At 34.8% G+C, this 15,531-nt stretch overlaps 1 protein-coding gene across 6 annotated transcripts in view; it reads right to left on the reverse strand.

Annotated features, from left to right (window-relative positions):
* Positions 1-15,531, reverse strand: part of DENND1A (DENN domain containing 1A) — a 701,497-nt gene that overhangs the window by 230,908 nt on the left and 455,058 nt on the right. For all 6 annotated transcript variants that reach the window (XM_074293045.1, XM_074293044.1, XM_074293042.1 and 3 more), the window contains one exon: positions 716-817. In XM_074293045.1, coding sequence (XP_074149146.1) covers positions 716-817 — 102 coding nt within the window. The remainder of the gene's footprint in view (positions 1-715; positions 818-15,531) is intronic.

Raw genomic sequence — 15,531 nt, forward strand, 5'->3', positions numbered from 1 at the left:
AACCAAAAGAACTTAAGTGAAAATGTTAAGGACAAAAAATAAAAATTATATAATTATTGGTTTCTCAAAGTGAAATAAATTATTTCCAGTTTAGTACAGAATATTTTATTTTAAAACTAAATTTTATATTTAAAGAACAAAATCTATTTTCACCCATTCCTACTTTTCCTTCAAATGAGGAAAAACCCCAATAATACTTTGTGAAATAAAACTAATTCCCTCATTAGTCAAGTCCATTTGTTTCATTTGGTACTCTACATCCATCAGCTCTTTCTTTGTCAGGGGTTGGACAGAATGTTTCATCTTAGATCTTCTGGAATCATGGTTGGTTGATTATTGTGCTGATTAGGATACTTGAATCATTTAAAGTGGTTTGTCATTACAATATTACTATTATTGTATATGTTGTTTTCTTTGTATCAGTTTTTATATAAAGTCTCCATGTGTTTTTATGAAACGATTCCTTTCATTATTTCTTAATACAAAATAGTATTCCACTAATTCATATATCTTTGTTCAGCCATTGCTCAAATGATAGGCACTCCCTTAAGTTTGCAGTTCTTTGTCACCACAAAAAGAGCTTCCATAAACTTTAGCAGAATTTCATTCAGAATCAGGATGGCAGAAAAGTCAATTGTTATATGGTACAGAAAATCACACTAACTCAGATAATATTGGATTCACTAATGCTTGCCCAAGAGACATATTTACCTACCACATCATTTGGGAGACTTTGAAGATCATCAAAAGGAGTTTCCAGTGTGTTGGTGTCCACGTTCAGAATCACAACATCTTCCAAGGCCATAGTCCTGACTTTCTATAATTAATCACATGTAAAAAGAAAGAATATACTGAAATTTATAGTGCATTTACCAAAAATAATGGCATCTCAGATTTCTATGGTAATATGGTATATCCTATAGGTTTATATTATGATAATATATACATAATATGTAGTAATAAAATGTCATGCATTTTATATCAACATGATAATTATGACATTTCCAAAATGCTTTCCATGAAAAACCTATGTGAATCAAGGAATAGAAATAATAATATTCATATTTTGCAGCTGAGTAAATTGAGGATTGTTGCATTAAGGTGACTCTCCCAGACATAATCAAATAAGTATTAGGACTAGGACCTGAATCTAAACGTTATGATTCCAACCTCAGAGCATTTTACCTTATACCATGTTGCCTCTTTTGCAAAGTTTCCAAAATATCCAAATGGATCATCGCCTATTATTTTTTATTCCCAAGCAGCTGAAAGGAATAAATTTTTATTGCTCAACAGTATTTTAATGGTTCATTGAGCTTTCATAGTTTATGTTCAATATTCTATCATTCTAATGATTTAAGATTCTATCTCGTGCTAATATTCCATATTCCAAGGTCCCCAGAAGAATTATCATTGTTCAATTCTATAATTGTTACAATTTAGGAACTTTCTGGTCACTGACTACACCTAATAAAATGAACTTAAAGAAGTAAGGAAAGGAAGTACTTGGTTTCTCAAGTACAATCACTAACTATCACTTTATTGTGATTAATACATTATCACTTGAAAATATTCAAGCACATACCACTAAAATATGTATATTTAACTTATGTCTAAATTATATACAGAAGCAAGGTATCATAGGACACAGAGAACTGCTATAGAACCAGAAAGACCTGGGTCCAAGACTCACCTCTGATACATACTAACTGGGTAGTAACTGGATAAGTCACATAGTCTTTTGGTATTCTAGGTAATTCTCTAAGAGTATAAACTGCAGAGAGCATATCAACCTGCATTGGTACATGGTTATTCCTTAGCAGAGAGTTCTTATACCAATGAGATTGCAGGACTCTTAGCCCTACAAATAACTATATAATTTATCCCTATAAAATACTTGTATTAACAATTATATATTAAAATATATTAAATAGAAATATTATAAAATAAAAGAGTTCCAATGTTTAATGACAAAAAGTGCTAGGAAAATTGGAAATTAATATGGCAAAAATTAGGCACTGATCCACACTTAACACCATACACCAAGATCAGGTCAAAATGGGTTCATGATCTAGGAATAAAGAATGAGATTATAAATAAATTAGAGGAACATAGGAGAGTTTACCTCTCAGACCTGTGGAAGAGGAATGAATTTATGTCCAAAGAACAACTAGAGATCATTATTCATCACAAAGTAGAAAACTGATTATATCAAATTGAAAAGGTTTTGTACAAACAAAATCAATGCAGATAAGATTAAAAGGGAAACAAATTGGGAAAACATTTTTACAGTCAAAGGTTCAGATAAAGGCCTCATTTCCAAAATATATAGAGAATTGACTCTAATATATAAGAAATCAAACCATTCTCCAATTGATAAATGGTCAAAGGATATGAACAGACAATTCTCAGATAAAGAAATTGAAACTATTTCTAGTCATATGAAAAAATGTTCCAAATCATTATTAATCAGAGAAATACAAATTAAGACAACTTGAATATATTTAACATGTATTGGTCGACCCGCCATCTGGGGGAAGGGGAGGGAGGGGAAAAGTTGGAAAAAAAGTTTTGGCAATTGGCAATGTTGTAAAATTACCCATGCAAATATTTGGTAAATAAAAACTATTATTATTTTAAAAAAATATATATATATATATGTATATATATATATATATATATATATATATATAAAATAAAAGAGTTCTATTTGATCCTAAAGTCAGTAGGGAGCCATAGGAATTTATTGAGTAAAGGGTGAGATGGCAGAAAGGCAGGAAGACCAGTTAGAAATATGTTACAAAATCTCTGGTAGGAGATGATAAGGTCCTGAACTTGAGCAATAACTATGTGTACAAAGGAGGAGAGTTTTTGAAGGTACAAATGATAAGGTCTGCCTATGTGAAATCTAGGGTGACACCAAAATCGCTATCTGGGAAGTTGAAGGTGGTTGAAGATGATATGCTCAACAATAAGGAAAAGATAATGTAAACAATGCCACCTGCCCATGTTCATTCTCATTTTGTCCTCCTTAAAATAAAAATCGGTAGGATCAGGATCAGTACTCTTATGGTCACTGCTGCAAAGGGCAAAGTCCAACTAGTGAGATAAGTCTGCTGCAATTAGGAGGTGACCTATTCTAAAGAGGCAGGGGCAAAGGATGTGAGCATAAATTTTGTCCGTGTATCACAGATAAGAGGTGAAGGTCTGATTGAGGTTAGTGACTGTAGGAAAAAAGAAGGGGATAAACATGAGAGGCGAAGAGGCAGAACCAAGATTTGACGGTTGATGAGGTATGAAAGACATTAGTTTATCAGAATATGAATGGTGGGAAGGATGGTGTACTTGACAGTAAAAGGGAGGTCTGGAAGATGGGTAGGTTTGGAGAAGGACAGAATATAATGATATCCAGAACCCACATCACAAGTAATACGTGCCTACTCATCCTGTGGGATTCATTCTTTTCCATCCCAAATGGAAAGGAGGGAGATGGGTCTCTCTCTTATTTGTCACTATCTCTAAGTGCAAAGCTTGGGGATGATTCCAATGGCATATAAACACAGCCAGCTCACAAAGGGGAAGACTATAAATTTGTAAAGCACAAAAAGAGCAGAGAGGAGGGCAGAAGGGTAAGTCTTACAAGATAAATATAGGTATGGAGGTTTTAGAGATAAATCCTAAGATTAGCACTTTTATAGTAAGGGTGGAATATACAACCTGCCTTACCATAATCCAACTAGTTGATCATTATAGCCCTTGGAATTAGTCCATAACCTGCTAGGATAATGTTACTGCTGCCCCACTCCCCATCCCCCGAAGACTTTGGCACCACTTTGGAGGCCAGGGATTCAGAGGCCTCCAGATCATTTGCTTTTGAATGTAAGGCTCTGGACTAATCATTTTGCTGTTAGTTCTGGCCTCCTTAAAAAGGAGTCCTCCTATCAGGCTTAAGGAGATACATCTTTGCTTCCAATTATTTTTTAAAAATCACTCTATCCACACAGCTTGTGTTTCTTACTTTAAAGAAGAAAATTCGGCAAAGATATGAGCAGATGTCAAAAACGTCCCCCAGAAACCCTACCCAATTAAAAATACTAACTGGTACTGAAGAACACCCAACAGCTCTCATGTAGCTAGGTCCATGAACACATTCCCTCTCTTTTTTAGTTACAACATATGCCAAGGCCTCTGCCAGAGGCAAACCCCACCCCCACCAGCCGCTGTGGGTTCTTCTCAGCAACGAAAAAACACACACACATGGACAAACACTTTAGCTACCCAACTGGCATTTCCTGCACAGAGGAGCAAAACCAAATGTGACATTTCCCCATCGATCCCATTAATTAAAAAATGCCTTCCTCTTTATGTTTTGGTGGGGACCTTGCTTGACTTCCTGCCCTCTGAAGTCACAAATTCAGCCAAGGCTGTTAACACACTCAGTAAAGAAATGCTTTGATTTAGAACCTGATGATAAAAGCAAAGGGCAGTGACAAAAGGTGGTGTGGTATATAGGAGGTTAGCAAGATTAGACTCATATCCCAATTCTAAAACTTATTGGTCATTCCCACACCCTGAAGTTTCTTTATCTGAAAAATGGAGAAAATAATCCTTGAAAGATCAATTTCACAGGGTTGTCATGAAGATCAAAGATTTTTATCAGCTAAATAGTGCAAATAGTATTCATCCTTGTTTTATGGAAGAGGAAATTGTTAGTTAGAAAGGTTAAGTGACTTTGCTAAGCTCTGACAATTACTAAGTGCTACTAACTCTCAGTTTGCTATTCATTCATTCATTCACCTAATAGACATTTATCAAGGACTACAATTTACAAAACATTGTGCTTGGTGTTATAAAGTTTAAATAGACATACTCCCAGTTCTCATAAGACATATTTTAGTAGAAAGCAAAAAATACCAAAAAATCATGATTAATAATTTTTTTTTTAATTAAGTGTATCATCAATGTGTAGATTATGTTAAGTGAGATGTGAAAGGTAAGGTCATTCCTGAATTGAGGAAAGAAAGATCTGGGAAGAGATAGAAATTATGAAAGAGAAAGAATTTGTGCGGGACATTAAAGGACACTTAAAATTTCAACAAATAAGAAGGGGATGGAAATCCTGTAAGTGTGTGGAGTGAAATTCCAAGAATATAGGTACCTGCCTACTACAAAAAATTGATTTTCAGAAGAGTACCAACATTTTCTCTTCTCTAGCCTTAGTTATTACTGGTTCAATGATAGTTCATAAAACTTCCTCCAACCTTTTTTTTAATGTATAAATCAATTAAAATGAGCTTGATTCCTAGAGGATTTGCAAATTGTATGTTACAGTATATATAACATGTTTTAAGCTCTCTAGAAGAAAAAAAAAATCACACAAAAATATAAGTTATAATCATCCTTCCAAGGGAATGAAGATTCACATGACAATTGATAATGTAGCCTCTCCAACTATAATCCATATAAGGATAATGAGAACTACAGAATACCACCATTGAAAGAGCTCTTAGAATAAAAAATGTTACATATATCAGAGCTCAAAGAATAGTATACTACAGATTATTAGAAAAGCAATAGACTCTAGAGCAAAGATCTAGACACAGATCATAACATGTTAAGAGTTAGAAGAAATGATTAACAGAATTCTAGAACAAAAAATTTTGAGCACAAGAACAATGGAAACTAAAATGGTTCTCTATTACTTAATACATCATGTTTAAACTACTTTGTTTAGCATTCAAGACCCTTTCACATAATCTGGACTCCAATTAAGTCAAAGTGCATTATTCCTACATTCATACATTTGCTCAAGCTGTTAGGTATTCCCATAAATGTACTACTTATCCACCTTTGCTCAGTATCTTCCATGAAAATTTCTTTGATCTACTTCCCACATTTCTCACCTCTTTCCCCTTTAAACCTCACATAATATTTCATACTTTTTAATGTCATTATTTCTTGCTTCTCTTCTTCTAGAATGTCTTCCACATCAGTGTATTTTAATTCCCAATCTAATGTACCCAATTTTTTTCTTTTCCTTCTTTGATGAAACTTGCCACTGTGGTTTTTTATATATATATATTTTTTTAAAACAGAATTTTTAATAGAATTAGATAATTTTGCTATATGGAACATAAATTCTTTTCTAAATATTTCCATTTCTCTTTTGAGCCACTCAGGAATAACATGTTTTAGTTCTATATTCTCTTAAAATTCCATAGAATCCCCTGCCTCACCAAGAGCTGGATCTTTTTCCTTTGTGTTGCAGTATTTGTTCATAAATGCAAAAATTAACTTCTTAGATCTAAAGGCTGTATTTCCCTCTATTGTTACTATTTTTTCCTGCTGTTCAAGGTTTTTAAGTTTTCTTTCAGACATCTTTGATAATTTTAGTTTCTTTCCCCTCCTCCCTTATTTTCTCCTATTGTTCATTTTTCCTTAGTTCTCTGGCTCTGTACCATCAGTTCAGAGTTTTGTAGCAGTGGAACTATAAGGTTGTGACACTAAACAGGCTTTTATTCCTAAAGGAATATAGCCACACTGGGTGTCACAAACTGGGCAAATTTCTTCAGCTTAAATTGGAAGGTTCCACTGTCATTAGAAAAAAGGAAGGGGAGAGTGACATACAGGAGTGGGTTTTGTTGTGAACCTGTGTCATTTCCTTGGGTCTACTAGGACAGCCATACTTTGATAGTATGGGAGGTGGGGCAGGGGTGTTGAGCAAGTCCACAGTCAGTGAGTGTCAGTTTGTGGTTGTGTGTGTATACGTTTAATTAATTTTCTTTTGGATTCTGCATGTCCTAGACCATGGAGACAGTTGAAGTTGTTTTATCCTTGATGTAAAAGTTCTATGTTGGATAAGTTGTGGGGATCAGAAAAAAAATCTAATCTTCCTTCTTGTTGCTCATGTGACCCAGAAGTCCCATTTTGTACCTTTCTATCAAACTATCAATCACTTTCATTCTCAGAAAGAATATATCAATAAAAAGTTCTAGATCTCCATATTCATGATTCCACTAAGGAAAACACGTCTACTTATTCAGTCTCCCTTACATAGGCAGTCTACTAGAGTATGAGCTCTCTGAGGGAAAGGACTGCTCTGCTTTGCATTTTCTATCTTCTAGCACTCTAGCACACAATGTATGGTATATATTAGGCAATTGAGAAATGATTTTTATACATTCTATATTATTTTCCTACTAGACTAAAAGCTGCATGAAGGCAGGGACCACACTGAATCTAGCTGTTACATTTTCTCCAATGATTAGTACATTGGCACTTGATAATACTTACTTGATGAATTATATTAAAGTATTACATTTGAGTCTAAAAGATAACAAAGAAATCAGTCAGCCCAATTAGTTATTAACCTGAACTCCCAATTGCAAAGATTAGCTCATATGTTTATTTTACTTTTAGTACTAAACGAATATATTTAAGGATAGTGGAAAAGGAGAAATATAATATTTGTATTAACACCTCCACATTACTCAAGAGGCAGCAAGATATTGAATTCTATATTTTAGACTTGGAATCAGATATGAGTTCAAATCACTTTTCAGAATTACACTGACTATTTGATCACAGACAAGTCAACCTTGAGCAGACTATTTGCATTACTTACCTCACAATTCCTCTGGAGTTGACATTCCATAAGTAACAAACTTCCCTTCATTTTAGTTCCTTCTGTCTTACGGCAATCAGAAATATGATTTCTCCCAGATGACATAGACTTTCTAATCTAACTCACCTTTTGCTAACATTATTTGTATCTTTTCTCTTTCAATGTTCAATTTTGCTAATATCACTCAAAAACCTTTTCTTTTTTGAAGCTCATTCTATTGAAAGTCATCACTCAATCCATATCATAGTGACTTGTTCCTTAGCTATAGTTAGGTGCACAATCAATGAAGCACTAGACTGGGTATCAGGAAATCCTGATTTTAAATTTAAATTCAGATATAACTGGGGAAGTCACTTAACGTTATGGTGCCTCAGTTTCCTAATGTGTAAAATAGGGATAATAGAACCTAATCCTGAATCAACCTCTGCCTAAGGGACATTTCAAACTAAATGTCCCATTAAGTATCCCAACTTTAATATGGCCAAAACAGAATTCATACCTTTACTACTTTTTTCCTAACTTTTGTCAAAGACACCAACTTAGCAATTTCCCTGGTTTGAACCTTAGTATTATTTTCAACTCATCATTTTCTCTAAGTACCCAAATCAATCAGTTCTAAATCTCTCCACTTCCTCAACATCTTTCACACCTGCCCTCCTCTTATTATTCAAAAAACCTACCTATTAGCTCAGGTCCTTATCTCTTCATTGTCTGGACTATGGCAATAGCTTCCTAACTGGGTTCCCTGCCTCAAGCTTCTCTACTGCAATTCATTTTCTAAACACTCAAGATGATTTTTCTTAAATACAAGACTGTCAATATCACTCTCTTACTAAATAAACTTTAGTGACTCCTTGCCTTTTGGATAAAATATTCATTCTTTTATTTGGCTTTTAAAGTTCTTCAAAATCTAGCATCAACACCTCTTTTTAGTCCCACAAATATGATTAATCTACTTATCCTCTTAAGCACAGCCAAATTGACCTGGCTTTTCCTCATAGAAGGCTTCCCAACCCCTTCACCTTACCATCATGCCTTTCCCCAGATATCTTATATGCATTCTTTCTTTATCTTCTCATTTTACCTTTTTCAAAAAACATTTTAAAAAATTTTAATAGGATTTCATTTTTCTAATTACACGTAAAGATAGTTTTCAACATCCATTTTTGTAAGATTTTGAGTAACAGATTTTTGCCCCCCTCTTTTTCCCCCCTCCCCAAGACAGTAAGCAATCTGGTATAGATATACATATATAATCATTTTAATCATATTTTTATGTAATTCATGTTGTGAAAGAGAAATAAGAATAAAAGAGAAAAACCAGGAGGAAAAAAAGCAAACAAATAACAAAAAGAGGTGAAAATAGTTTCTATCAGTATTCAGCCTCCATAGTTCTCTCTCTGGATGCAGATGGCACTTTTTATCCCAAGTCTATGGAATTGCCTTGAATAACACACTATTGAAAAGAGCTGAATTTATCATGGTTGACAATCACATAATCTTCCTATTACCATGTATAATGATCTCCTGGTTCTGCTAATTTCACTTAGCGTCAGTTCAAGTAAGTCTCTCAAAAAAAAAAAAATTGAAAAGGGGGCAGCTAGGTGGCACAGTGGATAGAGCACCAGCCTTGAATTCAGAAGGACCCGAGTTCAAATTTGTCTCAGACACTTAACACTTCCTAGCTGTGTGACCCTGGGCAAGTCACTTAACCCCAGTCTCAGCAAATGAATAAATAAATAAGTCTCTCCAGGCCTTTCTGAAATCATCCTGCTGGTCATTTCTTACAGAACAATAATATTCCATAACATCCCTATACCATAACTTATTCAGCTATTCTCCAATTGATGGGCATCCACTCACTTTCCAGTTTCTGGCCACTACACAAAGATCTGCCCACAAACATTTTTACACATGTGGGTCCCTTTCCCTCCTTTAATATCTCTTTGGGATATGATCCTCATCCATAGGGAATATCACTAGCTTAGAGAAAAAAGAAAGAGGGCAAGAGAGAAAGGCAGAAGAAAGGGGGGGGGGGGTTCCAAACAGTTCTTTAATTTAAGATTCTAGAGAGGTGCATAGGGAGCAGTGACATTTCCCCTTTACAACCTCAGGCCCCCAAAGGTCACTGAGCTGCCAAGGAAGGAGTTGATAAACTTTGCTTTTTCCTTTGTTTGAAGGATCAGGAAGGAATAGACACTGATTTGCTTTTTCCTGTTGCACAAAATTAAAAAGCTCAGTTTGACAGCTCAGAGGAGTTGTGAATATGTAGCTGGAATCTTCTAATGTATTTTAACCAGAAACAGAAGTTGATTATAAGAGAGGTAATAGAACACTTCTTAAAAGAAGTCAACAACAAACCATTCCTTAAAATTTAACAATATCAGACTCAATGTTAACAAGGCCAAAGATGACCAAGCAAGGTCACAGAGCTACTTTGTCAAAAGACCATAATCCTTAAGCAATAATAGAATATTAAAGCTGGAAGGGATCTTATAATGGAGAATATTCAACAATAAATCACAGAAACTCAAATGTCAGATGAACCTTTAGAGACCATTTTGCAGATGAGGAAATTGAGGCCCAGGAAGCAGAAGTAACTTGTCCCAATATTTTAAAAAAAAGTATTTAATAGTAAATAAATGAAAGATAAGTCTCATTTGGCATTTAATGTTTTTTACACACCCAGCTTCTTAAACTGTGGTACATATGGGGTCTTGTAATTGACTGTGAGGGTTATGAGATTGTGATTTATTACCAGCAATCTTTTATTTGTATACCTATTTTATATACCTACATAGCCAGGGTCACATAAAAATTCTTGAGCAAAAATGAGTTGTGAGTGAAAAAAGATTAAGAAACCCTGCTTTATAAAATGGTCTGTGAATGCCTTCTCCTTCTCTGCTATCCATCCAAAAAGCTTATTTGCTGTTCACCTTGGACTGGCACTGATTCTTCCTTATTCCTGGAATAGTGCATTTCAAACTCTGACTTTTAGAATCCTTGGCTTGCTTTAAACTCTGTTCTCTTCAAGGAGGATTTTCCTGGTCCTCCCAACTACTACATACTCTCTATTGTACTCTATATTTATCTTGCATATTAGCATTTATATATGTTCTATATCATTAAAATGTACTTCTTTGAGGGCAGGAATTATTTTAACTTTTTCTTCATGTCTCCACTTAGCACAGTGCCAGGTTCACAGAGAGGGCTTACTCAATGCTTGTTGGTGCCCTGAATATCTTCATTATCCTTTATTTGGTTTCTTCTTTTGTGTATGAAAACTAGTTCTTAAAGATAATCTCTTTTAAAAGAAGGTAGCCATTTCAATCTACAGAGCAGACCTAAAAAAACAAGACTGAAAAAATTTCCTCCTGGGTTTTGCTGATGAAGAGTTCATACTTTTTAATCTATATGTTACTTTAGTGAAAAATTCTATTATCTTTCCAACAGGCAAAACAACAACAGCAACAACAACAACAGACCTTTTAAAAGCCTTATAAGAAATAAGGTTATTTAGTCCAATTTCAGATTGAATCAGTTGCCCATCTTTCTGAAGTAACATGAAGAAAAAAGAGACAACTTTTTTTTAAATTTTATTTATTTATAATTTTTTTCACAGTATATATGCATGCATAATTTTTTTAATAATATTATCCCTTGTATTCATTTTTCCAAATTATCCCCTACCTCCCTCTACTCCCTCCCCTTGATGACAGGCAATCCCATACATTTTACATATGTTACAGTATAACCTAGATACAATATATGTGTGTAAATCCAATTTTCTTGTTGCACGTTAAGTATTCGATTTCGAAGGTATAAGTAACCTGGGTAGATAGACAGTAGTGCTGACAATTTACATTCACTTCCCAGTGTTCCTTCTCTGGATGTAATTGTTTCTGTCCATCATTGATCAACTGGAAGTGAGTTGGATCTTCTTTATGTTGAAGATATCCACTTCCATCAGAATACATCTTCATACAGCATTGAAGTGTACAGCGATCTTCCGGTTCTATTCATTTAACTCAGCATCAGTTGATGTAAGTCTCTCCAAGCCTCTCTGAATTCATCCTGCTGGTCATTTCTTACAGAGCAATAATATTCCATAACCTTCATATACCATAATTTACCCAACCATTCTCCAATTGATGGACATCCATTCATCTTCCAGTTTCTAGCCACTATGAAAAGAGCTGCCACACACATTTTGACACATACAGGTCCCTTTCCCCTCCTCAGTATTTCTTTGGGATATAAGCCCAATAACAGCAATGCTGGATCAAAGGATATGCACAGTTTGATAACTTTTTGGGCGTAGTTCCAAATTGCTCTCCAGAATGGTTGGATTCTTTCACAACTCCACCAACAATGTATTAGTGTCCCAGTTTTCCCACATCCCCTCTAACATTCATCATTATTTGTTCCTGTCATCTTAGCCAATCTGACAGATGTGTAGTGGTATCTCAGAGTTGTCTTAATTTGCATTTCTCTGATCAGTAGTGATTTGGAACACTCTTTCATATGAGTGGATATAATTTCAATTTCATCATCTGAGAATTGTCTGTTCATATCCTTTGACCATTTATCAATTGGAGAATGGTTTGATTTCTTATAAATTAGGGTCAGTTCTCTGTATATTTTGGAAATGAGACCTTTATCAGAACAAAAGGGACAACTTTTAAGGCAATATTCCCCCAAGAGTAAGTCGATATCTATAGCTCTGATTGGGAAAAAGGAGAAGGAAGTTAAGATACTTGTGTTTCATGAGTAACAACAGCTCTTCCTCTGAAAACTTTTCTCTTACTACATCAATTAAGGATGAAGCATGGTATAAGGCAAAGAACAACAAACTGGGAGTTCAGAGGGATTGCATTGGTTTTTCAATCTGACACTTAGCTGACTAACACAAAAAAAAGTCATTGTTCCCTCTCTAGGCCTCATTTTCTCCATCTCTAAAAGGGTGGGGCTGGATTTCTTCCACCTCCAATTTATGTTCTAAGGTATAGCCCATTTCTAACAAATGTTCTAATATTCTATTTTCCAAGATACCTCCAGTTCTAATATTCTATGATTTTAATCTTCATTTCAGCCACATGTGAAAAAATCGACAAGTGATTCCAACTGCTTATCAGATCAACTTTTCAGTTTGGTCTTCAAAGAAAGCATCCTGCTCACAAACTACCTACCAAGTTAATCTCCAATTTTTTCTCAACACAAAATCTCCACTTCACTCATAACTCATTCTGCTTATTTCCCTACTCTCTGCATACCAGGCTAGTTACTGCTTTTAGATTTTTTTCCCTCTTATGCTATTGACTCAACTTGGAATGTCCCCTTCCCTTCTTCTGATTCCTTTTACTCTGGTACAAAAAGCAATATGGAGTAATGGAAGAGCACTGGATTTGAAATTTGAAGACATGGATTCAAATTCCAACTCTGTTCCTCATTACCAATGTTGCACGGGCAAGTAATTTCATCCTTTTGAGTCTCAGTTTTCTTATTCATAAAATAAAGGAATTATACTAGATTGCTTTAAAGACCTTTTCCAAATCTTACTCTTCTCTGAATTAGAAGAGAACTTTTAGGCTTTGCCACACTTTAAAGTATGTGATTATATTGTTTCCTTTCCTCCTAGTTCTTCCCATCCAGTTCAAATATGCAATATGTAATGCCTATTGACTTTATACTTCCATGAAAAGGGTTAAAGATATTCTCTCATATTTTTTTCATTTGAGTCCAGGGCTAGCATTCTATCCAATGTGCCATATAACTGCTCCTTGTAACACCTGCCTTTTGCCAGTCTATTAGGAGTCTTGGGGTGAGGCTTCTCTGACAAATTCATGATGGAATTTCCTCAGAGCTTCAGATGCTGAGTAAGTATCTTCCACTGTTTGTCAATTTACTGAAAGCTTTTCACTTGGGTGCCAAAATGGAATTTAGTAAATATACAAAAGGCTGGAATGGACAGACACACATTCTCTTCTCTAATGGCTTTTGAGTGAAATTAAAAATGCCACAAGCCCTTCGGTAGGAAAACTGGCAACCTGCTAATAGCCAGATCTATACACAAAACACACACATATTTTATATACTGTGTACAATGTATACTGTTTTCTTGGCTCTGCTTATTTCACATCACAAAAAGTGTGATGTAAATATTTTGGCATCTATGGGAACTTTCTTATTGATAGCTTTCTTGGCGGATTAACCTTAGTAAAGGAGTGTTTGGTTCAAAGGGTATATACAAAGTTTAGTCACTTTATTTGCATAATTACAAAATGTTTTCCAAAATGCTTGTTGACATTTCATAATTCCATCAACAAGTATCAATGAACTTGGCATTTTATCACCCTTCTGACACAGACTATTGCCATTTATTGTTAACTTTGCCAATTTGCAGGAGTTAATGTAAAATCTCAAGATTTTGATTTACATTTCTCTTATTATCAATTATGTGGAGCATCTTTCATATTTCTGCAAATATTTTGCAATTCTTTTGAAAGCCATTTATTCAGGGGGCAGCTAGGTGGCACAGTGGATAGAGCACCAGCCCTGAATTCAGGAGGACCTGAGTTCAAATCTGGCCTCAGACACTTAACACTTCCTAGCTGTGTGACCCTGGGCAAATCACTTAACCCCAGCCTCAGAAAAAGGAAAAAAAAAAAAAAAGCCATTTATTCATATCTGTTGACTACTTACCTATAAGTAGGTACAGGTTTAAGTTCCTGAATGTCTGAAGTTGATATTATGAATCTAAGTGTGGAAATTTAACTTACTGCTCTAATTTTTTTTTTTCTCCAGTTTGAGTTGTAAGCTATCCTCTTCAGATATATAGCATTTGTAAATTTGACAGACATGTCTTCTATGGTCTCATCTAAGTCACTGATAACATTGCTGAATTAGATAAATGGGACATTCCACTGGATTTTGTTCTTTAAGTTGACTTCAAGCCACTCACTGATGACACTCCAAATCCACTTTTTTGGGCTATTAATTTTCTACTTTGATCAAGAATACCATGTCTATGATATATCCCCAACCTATTAGTTTAGGGAAGAAATTAGATAAATTGGCTTTATTGATCTTGGTGAAATCAGGCTGGCTTTTAGTAGTTTCCCTATATACATGCTCATGCAGAAGGTATAAATCAAGTGAAGTCCTTTCAAGCCTCTTTTACTTACATATGTATTTACAAAAAAGGGTAAATTCTTTTCTTTTGATCCTGATTTAATTTTGAAGCTTCAAAGCAATAGAACAATAAAGATCACTGAATTAACACTTTGGAATACTAAAACTTATACATGGTTCTGGCTGCCTTGGCCTTTAAAAGGAGACAATAAAACAGATACAAACATAAAGAAAAGCACACAACCACTGATTCCAAGCTATATTGTATAGAATAGGAAAGAAGCTTGGATATCCATACAGCTTCTATGGGGAATCATATCCATGGAGGAACAGCGACTCGGAGAAATAGAGAAACTGTCTCCCCAGTCAGACAAGGGAAAGAGACTCAGAGCTTGAAAAAGAGAAGGTGAAAGATGAGACCTGGAAAAAAGATTGCATGGCATAAAGGGAAAGACAAAGTGACACAGCTGGGAAGCCTGTGCAAAATGATCCTGTCCTTTCATAGTTAACTGTGAGATACATGAACTTTATTTCTAAAGAGAGGTAAGATTTCTCAGAAGAGAGAGTTGTTTGATACTCTCTGGGACAGCCAAGTTTTCCTGACTCTTAAGACATATTGGATATTTTAATACTTTTTTTCTAGGCATAGAAGTAAAGTTCCTCATTTACTTTTCCCTTTTTTGAAAATTGAGACATTTTAGCACTAATATCTGTCTGCCCAGGTTGCATGTACCTTCAGAATCTAAAGTTTATTGTGCAACAAGAAAATGATATTC

Source organism: Sminthopsis crassicaudata, chromosome 2, assembly GCF_048593235.1.
Source record: "Sminthopsis crassicaudata isolate SCR6 chromosome 2, ASM4859323v1, whole genome shotgun sequence".
NCBI classification, from domain to species: Eukaryota; Metazoa; Chordata; class Mammalia; order Dasyuromorphia; family Dasyuridae; genus Sminthopsis; species Sminthopsis crassicaudata.